Raw genomic sequence first — 14,452 nt, 5'->3', positions numbered from 1 at the left:
TGAAGATTTCATATCTAACTTGACTTAAAAAACTTTTTTTGAAAAGAAAAAAAAAGACTTGTCCCTTTGATTTAACTAAACCAACACAATTTGAATAGAAAGTGCAATTTTCCCTCCTCTTTATTTTTGATTGAATCAGAACTTTGCATCATATCATATGTATAATTGTTTCTTAACAAAATTTCTAATCTCCTTGACTGTTGTCTAATAGAGTTGAATTTATAGTGTTATATATATAAGTTCAGATCTCAAGGTATATTTGAATAGAGGAACATATTTGATTAAAAATTCCCTTCATAATATCCTACTTGGTGATAGAGGTTTTAAAATGATGTCTCCAAAATTTAAACCGTTAGATAGAGATACATTCTTTAACTCCAATGATGGTAGTAATCTTTAAATGTTTATCATTAATTTTATGCAATCTTGCCATGGATTAGGATAACACTTCTGGGTTGTCTGTTATTCTGGATATGTGAAGACATTGGACAATCTTTATTTTTTATTTTTGACTCTTTCCTGCAATGCTTTATAGATAGATAATGTTATGTTTATGTTTTTGTTGAGGTTTATTAATATTTATTAAAAATAATTGCTGCATACACATTTGGTTGATTTTATCCTTTTTAGGCAGATTAGAACTCCTTTCTCAAGGCAAACTAATGCTTAGTCAGTGGCTATTAACTTATTATGACTAATGGCACATTTTAGAAGATAATATTTCACCCTTTTTATGGTTTGGATGCTTGTTTCAAAACGAATTCGATGTTATTTATCACTTATTTCTATAAATATTGATGTTAATGTTCTTCCTGGCTGCCAACCATCCTTATGTTACTTATCTTTTATTTCAATATCGATAACTTCCATTCTCATAACTTGATGTTTTAATTTTTGCATAATTATGTAGGTGAAAAGTTTTCAAACCATTCTCATAACTTGATGTTTTAATTTTTGCATAATTATGTAGGTGAAAAGTTTTCAAACAACAAATGAAAGACATGCTTCATCATAGTAATCAAAAGGGCATCGAATTGAAAAAGCCTGGTGCTTATCTTTATACGTTTTCCATGCCAGATTGCTTTGTGTAAACAGGAAGAAGCAAGAAGTAGAAATTGTAGCTCTAGAAAATATATGATATTTTGAGTGTAAATATATGGCCTTTAGGAACACGTTCAATAGTTCTAATTTATTTTTGTATCATTTAGTTCGATTTTCTTTTATCTTTTTAAATATTGTAGAGTTATTTTAAGTAAAGTTTATAAAAAGACCACGAATTAAGTGTTAATTGTTATTTTCATTTAAGCTTAACAAATGAAACTTAAGTGTACATTAAATAATTGTAACATACACAGACACGTTCCTGATTGCTGATTACATCATGAATCATTCTTAGATCCTTGCTGACTGCTGAGTTTAGCATGGTAAAATTTAATTGCGTGAAGGTTATATTGAAAGCTTATAATTTTGGTTCTTGATTTACCAGTTAGAGATAATTGATATTTGTATGAGTTGTCTAAATAACTACTTTCAATAATGGCATTCTGAGTTTTGATCTTATACATTGCATTGGATTTCATGGTAAAAGTTTGTGGAGTGGTAGTATGATAATATTTTCAGGTTGCACTATATAATACTTTTTTTAGGAAAAAAATCTTTTAAAGTGACAATGTTAGTAAAGTGGTAAAGTGATGCTTTAATCACTTTTGAATTTGTAATATTTATTATCTGTGAGTCCTACTATCTTAATTTAATGGTGATTAATGGTGTACTTTTTTCTCTAAAGTGACAATATAACTTTAGAGAATTTGAATCCTTTTTTTAGATATTTTTACTATTTTCTTTGAAAGTCAAATTACTGAATTATTTTTCATTAGTTTATACACTAATTTATCATTCTTCTACATGTTACAATTCTATATTACTAATTTTTTTTACTTTGTCAATTAATATAAGTTATTAGTGACCTATACATTATCGTAACTAATTATTGCTGAGTATGATAGATACAATATAACTTAATCTAAATAATGAGTAATAGCAAAGTTCAAACATATCCTAAATTTATAAGATATAATTGATCTATCTTAAGTTATATCATACAATTTAACTTAATACAAATAATCATATAAAGCTACAAAGTACAACATCAATCATAAAATAAAGTCACATAATTATCACACCAGGATATTACTCCAATTTTTGAGAACCAATTACACATTCCCCTACTACTTCAATGCCTAAAGCATTTCGACCACTTCCAATTTTAGGCAATCAACATAGTAAAAGTTATTCTATGCCAATCAGCTTCAAATTCATAAAGCAATTATGAATAAACTTATTTTTCAAGACTATTTTACTTGAAATACTCTAGATCTTTATATTTAGAATACAATTATATGTTGTTGGTTCAATAATAACTCTTGCTTCCATCTTGCACTTGTAAAGATGCAAAATTTCTTTTCTGCAAACAAAAGAACAAACAAAAGGGATAAGATGAATGCTAATGCAGTGAAGTAATATTTAGCTCATTCACTAGATAATAACAAAACTTATTTGAGAGTTTTATAAGATTTAGATAAAAGGTCCATGTCAAACCAACACAACTTCTCTTTTTTGCTCCTGACAATTAAATTATCACCTATAAACAGAGCGTACAGACAAGTAATTATGAAGAATAATTTCATTTTTATGAAAAACTAATTGATTATGCAACATCTGCATAACAAATAATCACACCTCCTAAATCCTCAAGAAATGTTATTGTTTGGGATAGAGTTAGGCGTTTAGTGTCTATCTAGTGTAAAGCATGTTAATGACTTTTCAGAGACTTTTCCTCTTAGACATTATGAGATTGGAAAGCTATCGTTCATTGATTTCTATGGTTTTTCTTTTTATTTTATATTTATAGCTTAGGGAGAATATCTTTTCCTCGACTCCTGTGTATTATTTTTTCTATAAACTAATGAAATTCTCTCTTTTGTTATCAATAAATAAACAATCATATCTCTAGGATGAACCGCAATAGTGAAGTTTCATGGAGCCCAACATCTAGCTTCTTGATGAGCTTTCTCTTCAATAAATCATACACACGAACACACTATTTTGTACAAATAAAGAAAATAGAACGAGATGGATGGAAAGTTGATCTGACAGCAAGTCCATGTAACTTGAATAAAAGTTTTTGTGTAAGCTTCTTCAACAAGTTGTGTATTAGAACTGCTCTTGATTCACGTAAAAAACAAGTCAAGGAATAAAAAAAGCAGTCAAACCTGATTTAAATATTCAATTCATAGTTACTTTTAATCCAATTAAGAATTTAAGATATGCTAATTATCTAACACTTTATTGAACAAGAACCAGCATAATACAGTTAGTTTTACATAAGATCCATCAATCAGATAATCACATAAAACACAGTCATAAATGCCAGCAAATAAAACACTAAATAGGTGGAACTACATGACTAATTATTACCAAGTCTAGTTGGTTCTATTCATGATCATTAGCTGAAAAGTTAGACAGACATGTAACAGAAAAATATAGAAACTAAGTATGACAAAATAAAAATCAAGTCATCATCATAACAAACTATTTTAACACATATTAAGCTAACAAGACTTGGTTTTCTCAAAGAGAATAACTCCACTGAGATACTGAAGAGCTCCAAGAGTGAAGAGGAGCTCCCTGAGAGCTCGCCTGTTAGTTTCAACTTTCTCAACATTGATGCTGGATAGACACTTGCCAATTATTCCAGTTGACTCATCATCAGCAAGAATACACTTACTGGGGTGCCAAATTATGCAGCATTGTTAAGAAAAAATTAAACATATGATATGATTTTGTTATATTTGATGCAAAGTTTTGATTCAATAAAAAACAAAAGGAAGGAAAAATTGCACTTCCTATTCAAATTGTGTTGATTTGGTTAAATTAAAGGGACAAGCCTTTTTTTTTTTCCAGAAAAAGTTTTGCAAGTCAAGTCAGATTTAAAATCTTCACACAATCAGACACCAATTAATAATCATAAGTTTGCAAAGAAAAATTTATTGTGCTTGTTGCCAATTGCAATGCTCAGTTAAGACAATGTATTTTCTTTTTTACCCTTAAAATAAACACTGCGATGCGAAGACAGCAGAAAAATCTCCAAATACACAAAAATTATCATAGAAAAAGCAATAAAATAAAATAAAGTAAAATAAAACCTGAGTAGTTCGCAGGAACAGAGACGAAGCACAACAACGCAGAGAGATCGGAAAGTGTGGTGTGGCGGCAATAGAAGGAGTAGTGGCGGTGCTGAGTGCAGGAAACAATAGCGATGGTGGTAGCTACAGAAGAGATGTGACAAGAACATGAACTTTAGTGAAAAAACTCTGGCAACGACATCTCTTTCATCTCTGAAATTATGATTAAAATGAAATTTGAGTAGTTTGTAGGGGTAGAGACGAAACATAACAATGCAGAGAGACCGGAAAGTGTGGTGTGGCGGACGTAAAAGGAGTAGTGACGGTATTAAGTACAGGCAGTGATAGCAACGGTAGTAGCTGCAGAGATGTAATAAAATACGAAGATTAAAGAAAAAACTCTAGTAGAAACATCTCTTTTATTCTGAAATTATGATTGAAAGGAAAGGAAAAAAGTATAAAAAACAAAACCAAAGAAAAAATTTTAATTATTAATTTTTTTAAAAATAAAAAATAAGATTCAGTTGGTAAATATTTTTAAGTGAATTAATGGCATAAAAGAGTAAGGAATCCATGGGAATGATCGAGAGTAATAGTATTCTTCAAGGAGAATTATTTGTCATTTGGAGAGGATATCTCTTAGCTTGGGATGTGGGTCAACGAGATATTATTTGTGAGACGGATTGTGTAGAAGCATTTAATCTTGTTACTCAAGATGGTTTTTGGTTTATTGATCCATTGGTGCTCAAAATAAGAGATATCATGCATTGGAATTGGCGTGTTGACTTTCGTTTGATTATGAGAGATGCAAATACGGCGGTGGCAGATACTATGGCAAAGATGGCAATGAAGTTACAACTTTCATATGTGGAGCTTCTTTCACCTTGAGAGGAGTTTAAGAGTAGTCTTAAACGGGACTGTTCCTCTATTTAAGCAGTTCTTTGTTTTGTTAGTTTTATTTTTCTTTGTTTAGTTTATTTCGATTAAAAAAAAAACAACATAAGTAGCATTTATTGGTGAGGGGCAAACCGTAATTTCGCTTTTAGGAAGTTCCAACTTTCTGAAGATTGAAGAAGAAGAAGAAGAATCCCCTTTCGAGTTTCGACGATGGAAGAAGAAGAGCAACCCGTGCTATGGCAATCGGAGTCCCAACACGAATCAATTGTTTCCGTAACCCTAGCACGATCCATCACCACCGTCCTCGATTCTCGCGCCAAGAACCTCAACCATGCTATCTCTGGTTTCTCCTCACACTCGCGCAACCCTCCTTCAATCTCCCCTCACTCACTGCACCACTCTCTTCACTTCATTCACAAGTACGCCGCCGACGCCGCACACCACCGTCACCGCTATTCACTCCACCAACTCCTCCTCCCCGTCATCCACCATGTATTGTTCCCCATTCACTCCCTCTGCCAATGTTTTCCTTTTCCCCCCAATTTACTAATTATTCATTTTGCTTATTAGTTGTATAAACTTCTGTTGTTACAAATTCTTAATCAGAATGCAAAACTAGATAACTATTCAAGTTTCAATTACCTGAAGTAACGAAAATTTGTTAGTATATTTATCAATCTGTTCATTTTGCTATTGGAGTGTCTTATAACGGTGTTTATAATGTTGTTTTTGTTGTTGGATTTCTTTAGTCATTGAAGTGGAAGGATTCCAGGCATGGTGGGCAGGCTATGATTTTGTTGAGCTGGCTCTTCCAGGATGAGCTTATCTTCGAGCCCATTGCGGAAGCACTTGCAGGCATTGTTGCCGTGAAGAAGGACGATCGGTACTTGTTGCTTGGTTGGTGTGTGCTCGTTCGTGGCCTCATTGAGTATGAGAATTCTGTTCACCAATCTATGTTGGGTGGTGAGTTTCATTTCAAGTTGTACATTGGTGGTCTTTGTTTACAAACTATTGGTCATATACTTGTGGGGTTGGAATGGTCCTTATTTTGAGGTTTTTGAGGATTAATTGAGTTGTATGTTGCAGGAATAAGGGGTAGGTATGGTGATCTAGTGAAGATACTCTCCACCTGCCTAAAGGATTTGGCAGGCATTGCGAGTAAAGGAAGGTATGTTTTATGTGACACATGGATCTCTGCTCTTCTGCACTTTATAGAGTTATTGTAAATTGAAGTTATTGTTATTTAGTGGTTGAATTTGTTCACATGAAAATGCATTGTATACATTAATCAATCGTCAGAGTCAGAGCAGAAAATAAGAGGAGTGTATATGGCTGTTGGTTAACTTTCCAGTTTCCACCTGGGCTATACAATTAATTTTACTTGCATCACAAATATGAGCATTTATCAAAATTTACCTTGTGCACGTTGCAACTTTAAGAAGGAAAAAAAACAAGTGCCGATAGTAATGCATGTTAGCCTCTGATAATTTCTTTGGCTGCTTGGTTGTGGAGTTATCTGTATTGTATTCTAGAAAATGTGGCATCATACTGTCGGGAAATAACATTCTGTTCCCTAGAAGCATTTTACTGATTATTGATGTGGTATATGTGTAATGATAATTTCAAGTGGGCAAAGTGGTCATCTTGTAAAATCTGCTGGTCATCTTGTAACATGGCATTGGTTTGTCCTTCCAATGTTGTCAACTTTTCATCTCTTCCCCTTGGGCCTTTTTTGGGTTTAGCATATTCCTCTTTTCATTAATTCTCTAAGTAGTTAATCCATAGTTGTTCGTTATCTGATAACTGGCTCATCAGCACTTTGCAGGATGGTTTTGAGTTGCCATCTCGCCTTGGAGTATCTGCTGGTGATTGTCTTTTAGCCGTCTCTGGAGCTTTAACAAAACTGGCCGAGGTTCAAGGTAAGAAGTCAAAATTAAATGCAAGGGGAAAAGATTGGGCAACTACTTCTGTGCATTCTCCATCTGTTGATGAGGTTAAACTGGATGCAAAATCGTTGTTAATGACAAAGACTGAAGGGGAATATACTCTGTGGCATCATTTAGATGTGCTTATCTGTTTGGTGCAAAAACTACTTGCTGTAAGTTACAGACGCTTAATTCTTATATGAATTGTTAATATTTCAGAACATGTGCAATATATTAACGTTGAGCAATTAAGATATTCAATTTGGAATTTTATTTGAATAAGTTAACATTAGAAACTGATATAATTATTTAACTATGCTATTCATGGACAAAACTTTTGGGAAACCGGGGTGAAAATATTTTCTATCGTAATTTTGGGAACAAAGACCTGTTCTGATTCTGTGTTTCTGATTATTGATAAGTCCTTCAATTGTGCACTCTCATCGTATTGTATGTTAAATAAATATAATGAAGAAACAGCAGTTATTGAGCTATCTTCCATGTTACATTGCCACGAAATATTGCTTTCGGGTTATTCAATTCTCCCAAGATTATTATATTATTGGTCTTGAAATGGAAACTGAAATGATTGCATAGATGCGAGCAAATGCTTCAACTGTTTCTTATCAAAATTAACAAAAAACATTTATATTTTATAAGTTAGCATATATTGCACAGTCCAGCAGTAACTTTTAGCTTTATGCTACTGAACTCATTTAGTTGTTTGATCTTTAATCATTCATTTCAGTGGAGCAAAAGAAGCCGTTTTTTACATGCCAAAGGTTTGGAGCAAGTTGTTAAATGGCTGAAAGAGATAAAAGACCACTATGGTTCTTTTCAAGACGAGGCAGGTTCTGGATCACAATGCATTTTTCTATATTTACTTTATATTATTCACTCACACAGTAATATATAACTTTTTTTTTCTATGCTTTTGGTAAAAAAAAAAAATTTACCCTTTGTATTCAATGTTGATGCTGAATACAGACTCCGATGCTCTCAAGACTGGGGATTTAGTACTCTCTTCTTGCTGGAAGCATTACAGCATGTTATTGCACTTGGAAGATCATAAGTTTTCAAAGCATTACAAGGAACTGCTGGACCAGTACCTGTCTGGAATTCAGGTTATATTCAGTAGAGATTATTTTTCTTGATTCTTACAAAATAATTTGAGCAATAATCTTTGTAAAATTTATGTCAAATAGTAAGATGATGATGTTTGATGTTTTGCCAAGGGAGATAAAGTAATTCTGAACTCCTAACTATATAACTAATTTATCTTGTTCAAAGAGAATATATGTTTTACTTCACATCACATTATCAAAATGTTTAAGCTTTGTTGAGTAGTGAGCATATAGATAACGTGCCTTTGGTATGTGATTTATTTTCCAAAGCTTCAGGGCTAAAATATATTTTTCCATGATTGACTAGATCAAGATGATGGGTGAATATTTTATTGTATGTTAGCTGATGTTCTTGAAGGTTTTTTGATTCTCAGTTGTTGTGCACCTCTACACTTCAATTAGGACAATGAAACTCCAACTTATCTTATGGTTTATTAAGACTTACATAAACATATCTTGGATACCTTTGGAACTTAGGTGACATGACAACTTGAGTGTTTACTGTTTACTGTAGTGCTGTATGATTGTGTATGATAGAAGGCTGACATTCTTGAAAATTACAGTACTATATGGACAACCATGCTGATGTTAAGGATGGTGGGCTGGAGACCAGAAAATTCTTTTTGAATTGTTTATGCCTCCTGCTGGGACGTCTAGACAGCAAGAGATTTGAAAGCACAGTGATGGAATTTGGGATGAATATTTCTCGCATTCTGGTGCCCCAGGCAAGCTCTCTTTCCCAAGTCTAGTTGAAATTTATTTTTTTTTTCCCGTTCATGACGTAATTCATTTGTTACATTCCCCTCTTCTTTTTGTAGCTTACTTGCACTGATGAAGATGTGATAGTTGGAGTTGTTTCAATATTCAAGGCTATCATTTTGAATCCAAATCACTTACAGGAAGCTGCAGAGAGTGGGCAGGCTAATATTGTGATGCCTTTTTTGCTCCACCTTCTTGACGAGCGTGATGGTACAGCCAGAGCTGTTGTGATGCTGATAGCAGAGTACTGCTCAATGTGAGTCAGTTTATTCCTTCTCATACGATACTTAGCTACATCACTTGAATATTTCATTTTAATTTATGAATGATGATCCACCAGGAGCAAAGATAATAAGTGCCTTACAGAAGTTCTAAAGCGTCTTGGTTCTGGGAACATTTCACAGAGAAGAAATGCCCTGGATGTTATATCAGAAGTCATTCATATATCATCAGAGACACAAAAATCATTTCCTTATTTGTCTTGGTATGGTTGCTCATATGGTTGTACTATTACTCTTAGTTTTTTTGTATATTTATTTGTTGATATTACTACTTCAGGCAAGACATAGCCCACAAATTGCTAGAACGGCTTGGGGATGCAGAAGTTTTTATTAGAGAACAGGCATCTAAATTACTCCCAGTGATAGGTTAGCACTGTAATTTATAGTTTTCAATGTATATATTTGTGTTTTAGATGTCAATTGAAAACTATTATTGGGTCTTTTTTTAGTGGCTAATACTTTTAGGATGATTGTTTCTTAAGTTATTCTTGGTTGGAGGGTAAAAGTGGGGTAGATTTTGAGAATTATTTTATTATAACTTTATGGTGGTACTAATCCATTGCTGAATATGTATTCATGCAGACCCTTCATTGTACTTTGCTGCATTGGTTGACCTTTTTTATTCCCAAAATGAGAATGAATCATCTGCTCGTGAGGCTATCATTGGTGTCCTCAAACATCACAACCGGAAAGTAGAAATGATATTCTTGCTGCTTGACCATCTTAGGTATATTTTCTTCTCTAGCATTCTGCATCCCATGGGCCTCCCGAAGTTGCAGATTATTAGAAGCTTAGAAATCAGAGAGATATTTGTGATCTGAATTCTGAATCTGAATCATGATTAAAGAGTGAGTGTTTATAAGGAGAGTTGGGTGGTCTGCTCAGCAGGCTACAGAGGGATAACATTTAGGGCTAGACAGTATAAGTAGTTCCTGTGACAGATGGTATCTAACTGCAGCCTAATTGGCGCAGTGAGGAGAGATCCTTTACTCATGGTTTCTGTTCTTAATTTTTGTTCTTGATTATGTCTTTGCTTCACTAAAAGTTTGCCTTATCCTTTCAGCAAAGTCAACCAAACCCCTGATCATCAAGAGTACACTGGAGATAAAGGTAGTAAAATTTTTCCTCCAACACTTTTGACAATACAATTTGCCATTCTATGGATGAACTTTTTTCTTGGCTTCGTTGAACTAACGTTTTGGTCCTTCATAGACTCATTTATATCAATTTGGTCCTTCGAATATTTTATATCGAATTAAGCTTTTAAAGATTTGAAATTATATATCAACATGGTCTGTTGTCAAGTTATGTATGATATAACAAGGACAACTTTTTTATGCCATTTTCAATCATTGGAGGGTTCATTTGTTGTCAAAAAATTTGAATGGGTTTTTGCGTCATGTATGTCACAACCTGTTTAAGTTTCTATTATTGTTGGGGATTTTTTTGTTTTGGGGGATTGGGGGTAAATTCTTTTTGTTGCTGGTTGATCCCAACCTGAGTATATATCATTTTGATGTGTTTCAATAATTTCTTTATTTTTTCCTCTTGTTTAGAAGTTTTTGTTATGATTTTGATAGAGTTACAGTCTGAGTTTATATTCTTCTTGTCACTGCATTCATTTTGTTCACATGTCCCATTCATTGATTTCAGGATCAAAGTTGGACACTGACCGAGTACTCAAACTGGTTCCAGAGTGGTCTAAAAGTGTAAGTTTCTATAATTTGATAAATATACCACCATATACAGGCCACTAGAATTACTAAAAGTTTTCTGGTCTGATAGTTCCAATGTATAACAGGTTCAAGACTGGAGCTTCTTAATTGGACCACTGGTTGGCAAGATGTTTGAAAATCCATCAAATGCAACCATTGTGAAACTCTTGAGTTATATAAGTGAAGACCTGGCAAATGTTGCTGATCTAGTCTTGCATCATGTTATGTTGCATGTTAGAAAACAGAAGGAGTGAGTATATCTATATCTATAACATCTATCTTTCTATCTAGGCAAAGTATTTATGCATGATATTCTTCCTTACTCTAAAGAACTTTCTTATGTACCATATTTTTCCTGTTTGGATAACCTTCTACTTGTTGATAACTACTCATTTATGTGGTTGTTTCTCCCATGCATGACATGTAATACATACTTATAAGAGCATAATATCTGCACTATTGCTTATATGATTGGAATTTTTGCGTGTGCTTCAATTTTTATATGCTGGTAGTGCAATGGTTCATGAGAGGTTAAATGATTAATGCTGATCAAATTTTATTTTTCAAGTGGCTACTCTTCTGAATTCAAATAGGATATTAATCTCAATGCATTTTAGACGTAAACATTTAATTTTCATGTGTTATCATCATGTGGAACATACCTATGCTATTGTCTCTGTTGGACTTAGTCGGGTGGTGGTAGTTTTCTTGCCTTGAAAATTTTTCATTTCTATAACAGGATTGATGAAAGTTTCTTATCAAGATGGGAGTGTAGAACATATTCCAATGAGGAGTTTGAGGAAATGCAACGATCTCTGTTTGAGCATTTGTGCCCACTGCTCATAATTAAGATGCTTCCTATTAAGACTTTCAATGACCTCAATTCATCAATTATGTATGGACAACTCGATCACAATATAAAGCAAGGTAGATGTTTGTGCTGTCTTAAAATTTCTCCGAAATTTGGGCTACGTTGGAAAAGTTGTCAAGTTTTAATCCCCCCCCCCCCCAACCAAAACCGACAAAAAAGGGAAAAAGACATAATGTCATCCATTCTGAAATCTGAACATAGATTCAATTGATTACACTATCAATCAAAGTGTAGAGGATTTCTTTTGTTTATATGTCATAGTTTTCTTGCTAAATCATTACAACATGTATATCTTTATTTTGTTGTTTGGCAGATTCAGGCTGCATGGCCGCTGAGGCTGGTTATGACTGTGTTGCTGCGCTCCTTCTAAACAGGTCAGTCTTTGTGCAATGAGCATATTATTGTCTCCCTTGGCTAATAATACAGGTGCCTGATGTAAATTTCATGCTATTCATTTGCTTCAGGGCATTTGGTGATTTTGAATTTGAAGATGTGCGGAAACTTTCGGCGGAGCTTAGTGGGCGCATTCATCCACAAGTAAGGAAAAATGACATTGCTAATTATGGATTCAAATTCTGGGAAGATATCATCATCATCATCAAGCATAGGATCTAATATCATATCTGAATTGACATTAGACTTAGGTTTAAAACAACCCAAAAATGATTGCCCAGAATGACTGGTCATATGCCTAGTTGTATAAGGATTGGCAAACTGTTTTAAAATGTATTTTTGCAATATACTTAGCTGATGTGAGACTTAATAATGTATAAATGCCCGTATTACACCTTATAACAGATTTCATACATGTCATCATTTTAAACCATATAATCTTATCGAGGCAGTTTTTGGGACTACTTTAACCTTTCTTTGTCATCTGATTCTGTAGGTTTTATACCCAGTTCTTTGCTCCAAACTAGAGGATGCTGTTGAAAATAAGAATGTAACAAAGATAAAGGCCTGCTTATTTTCAATATGCACATCTCTTGTGGTAATTATTTATTTTATTCAGTTAATGATTTGATTTTCTGCTTAAATAATCATTTTCAGTTTCTGGCATTATTTGTGTTCCAAATTAGATTGAACTGATGTGACTTCTTTGGATTTATAGGTCAGAGGCTTGGAGTCTCTTTCTCATCCTTCAATAGTTGCAATTAGAAGGATGGTTGAAAAGGTGCTGTTATGGCCTTGTCTAAATACTGATTCAGGTCTGAAACTATCTCACTTCATGTTTTTCTTTCAGCTTTATATTTATTGAAACTAATTTCTATTACATAACTCTTTTTCCCAGTTTCAAAAGCACAACATGGATGCATTGATTGTCTTGCACTGATGATATGTGCTGAAGTACAGGCTAAGAGATCAACCAGAGACTCTATGCCAAACAGAATTAGGGTTGGCAAAAAAGGTAGCGTTAATGTGTATGTTATCCCAAATATAAGCATAGAACTGTTACTGGGAAGTTGAATTTGGCTTCATCTATAATGTGTCGAGTCTTTTGCTGCAGGGAGTTCTGTTATAACCTATGTTATGAATCAATTCCTCGATGAAAATATGGAAGCTGCTTCAACTCCTGAGTTAGGATGTGGAAACCCCGGGTTTATAGCTCCCGTTCCTCTGTCCTTTCGTCTGTGCATGGGCAATGTTCTTATCAGTGCTTGCCAGAAGATATCAGAACATTGCAAGGAGTATTTTGCGGCACAAGTTCTGCCTTCCGTCCTTCATTCTCTTGAGGTACCACTAATTTTTTGGTCTTAAATCTTTTTCATTAGTCTTGGTGAGTTACGAAACTAGTGTTCTCTCTGCAGTTTGAAACAAAGTCAGAGATTAGAGCAGCATGCATTCAGGTCCTATTTTCTTCTGTCTATCATCTAAGATCTGCAGTTCTTCCTTATGCGTCTGACCTCCTCAAAGTCTCACTACAATCCCTGAGAAGGGAATCAGAGAAGGTATCTTCAGTTGCTCTTATAGTCTAATACTATATATATGATTATTGTGAATGTTTAAATATGAGGTGTTGCCGTATATATGCAAGATTTTTCTATCTTTTATCTGAGTGTGTTTATGTGTGATTCTGTTTAGAGCCTATCCAATTAAGGATGGCTTTGTGAAGACTCAAAACAAAAATATAGGTGTTCCATGTTTTTCTGGTGTACGTAGCTATTTATTTGTCTGAAGTGTGTGTAAGAAGTTAATATAATCATCACAATGTTGGTGTAATGTTAATGTTCAACAGGAAAGGGTGGCAGGTGCAAAGCTATTAGCGTCTCTTATGGCCAGCGAAGATTTGATTTTGGAAAGCATTTCAAGTGGACTATTAGAAGCAAGATTTGTTCTCTCGTCAATTTCTTCATCAGATCCTTCACCTCAGTTACAACAGTTGTGCCGCCAGTTGCTATCATTCATTATTTCTCCATGAGTTGTGACGGTGTTCAATGTAACATAAGTTCATTTTTGTATGTGAATATGAAAACTTTTGAATCAGGTTTCATAGGCTTACTTTAATAGTTATCAGGAGTAGATATAACCATGATTCCCTTGTAAAAATATATGTAGAATAGTTGTCGAGGGTTAATGTAAAAATTCAGGAATTTACACATCCTATGATGCATCATATTCTATTGTTCTGGATAATTTTAATCTTATGTTCATTAATGACAAATTTAGCTTGGAAATTATTTTTGGGAACTTGTTAT

At 33.7% G+C, this 14,452-nt stretch overlaps 1 protein-coding gene across 2 annotated transcripts; it reads left to right on the top strand.

Moving 5' to 3' along the window:
* The first annotated feature begins 5,216 nt into the window (after positions 1-5,216).
* LOC112755214 (uncharacterized) lies at positions 5,217-14,434 on the top strand. 2 transcript variants are annotated; one of them, XM_025803161.2, is made up of 23 exons: positions 5,217-5,573; positions 5,831-6,044; positions 6,168-6,249; positions 6,907-7,179; positions 7,755-7,857; positions 7,994-8,130; positions 8,694-8,855; positions 8,949-9,145; positions 9,230-9,373; positions 9,448-9,536; positions 9,753-9,897; positions 10,234-10,280; positions 10,824-10,879; positions 10,972-11,135; positions 11,625-11,812; positions 12,070-12,130; positions 12,221-12,293; positions 12,646-12,747; positions 12,868-12,964; positions 13,048-13,164; positions 13,264-13,490; positions 13,565-13,705; positions 13,993-14,434. In XM_025803161.2, exons 4-23 carry the CDS (start codon positions 7,102-7,104, stop codon positions 14,173-14,175), a joined length of 2,511 nt encoding a protein of 836 aa, XP_025658946.1. In that variant the 5' UTR covers positions 5,217-5,573; positions 5,831-6,044; positions 6,168-6,249; positions 6,907-7,101; the 3' UTR covers positions 14,176-14,434. The 2 variants fall into 2 exon arrangements, with proteins under 2 accessions (XP_025658946.1, XP_025658944.1); XM_025803159.3 differs by having other exon boundaries at positions 5,218-5,573; positions 6,897-7,179.
* The last annotated feature ends 18 nt before the right edge of the window (positions 14,435-14,452 follow it).

This window comes from Arachis hypogaea, chromosome 16 (assembly GCF_003086295.3).
Source record: "Arachis hypogaea cultivar Tifrunner chromosome 16, arahy.Tifrunner.gnm2.J5K5, whole genome shotgun sequence".
In the NCBI taxonomy this organism is placed as follows: domain Eukaryota; kingdom Viridiplantae; phylum Streptophyta; class Magnoliopsida; order Fabales; family Fabaceae; genus Arachis; species Arachis hypogaea.
Note: the sequence above shows the minus strand (reverse complement) of the source record. Positions and strands in the feature narration are given on the sequence as shown.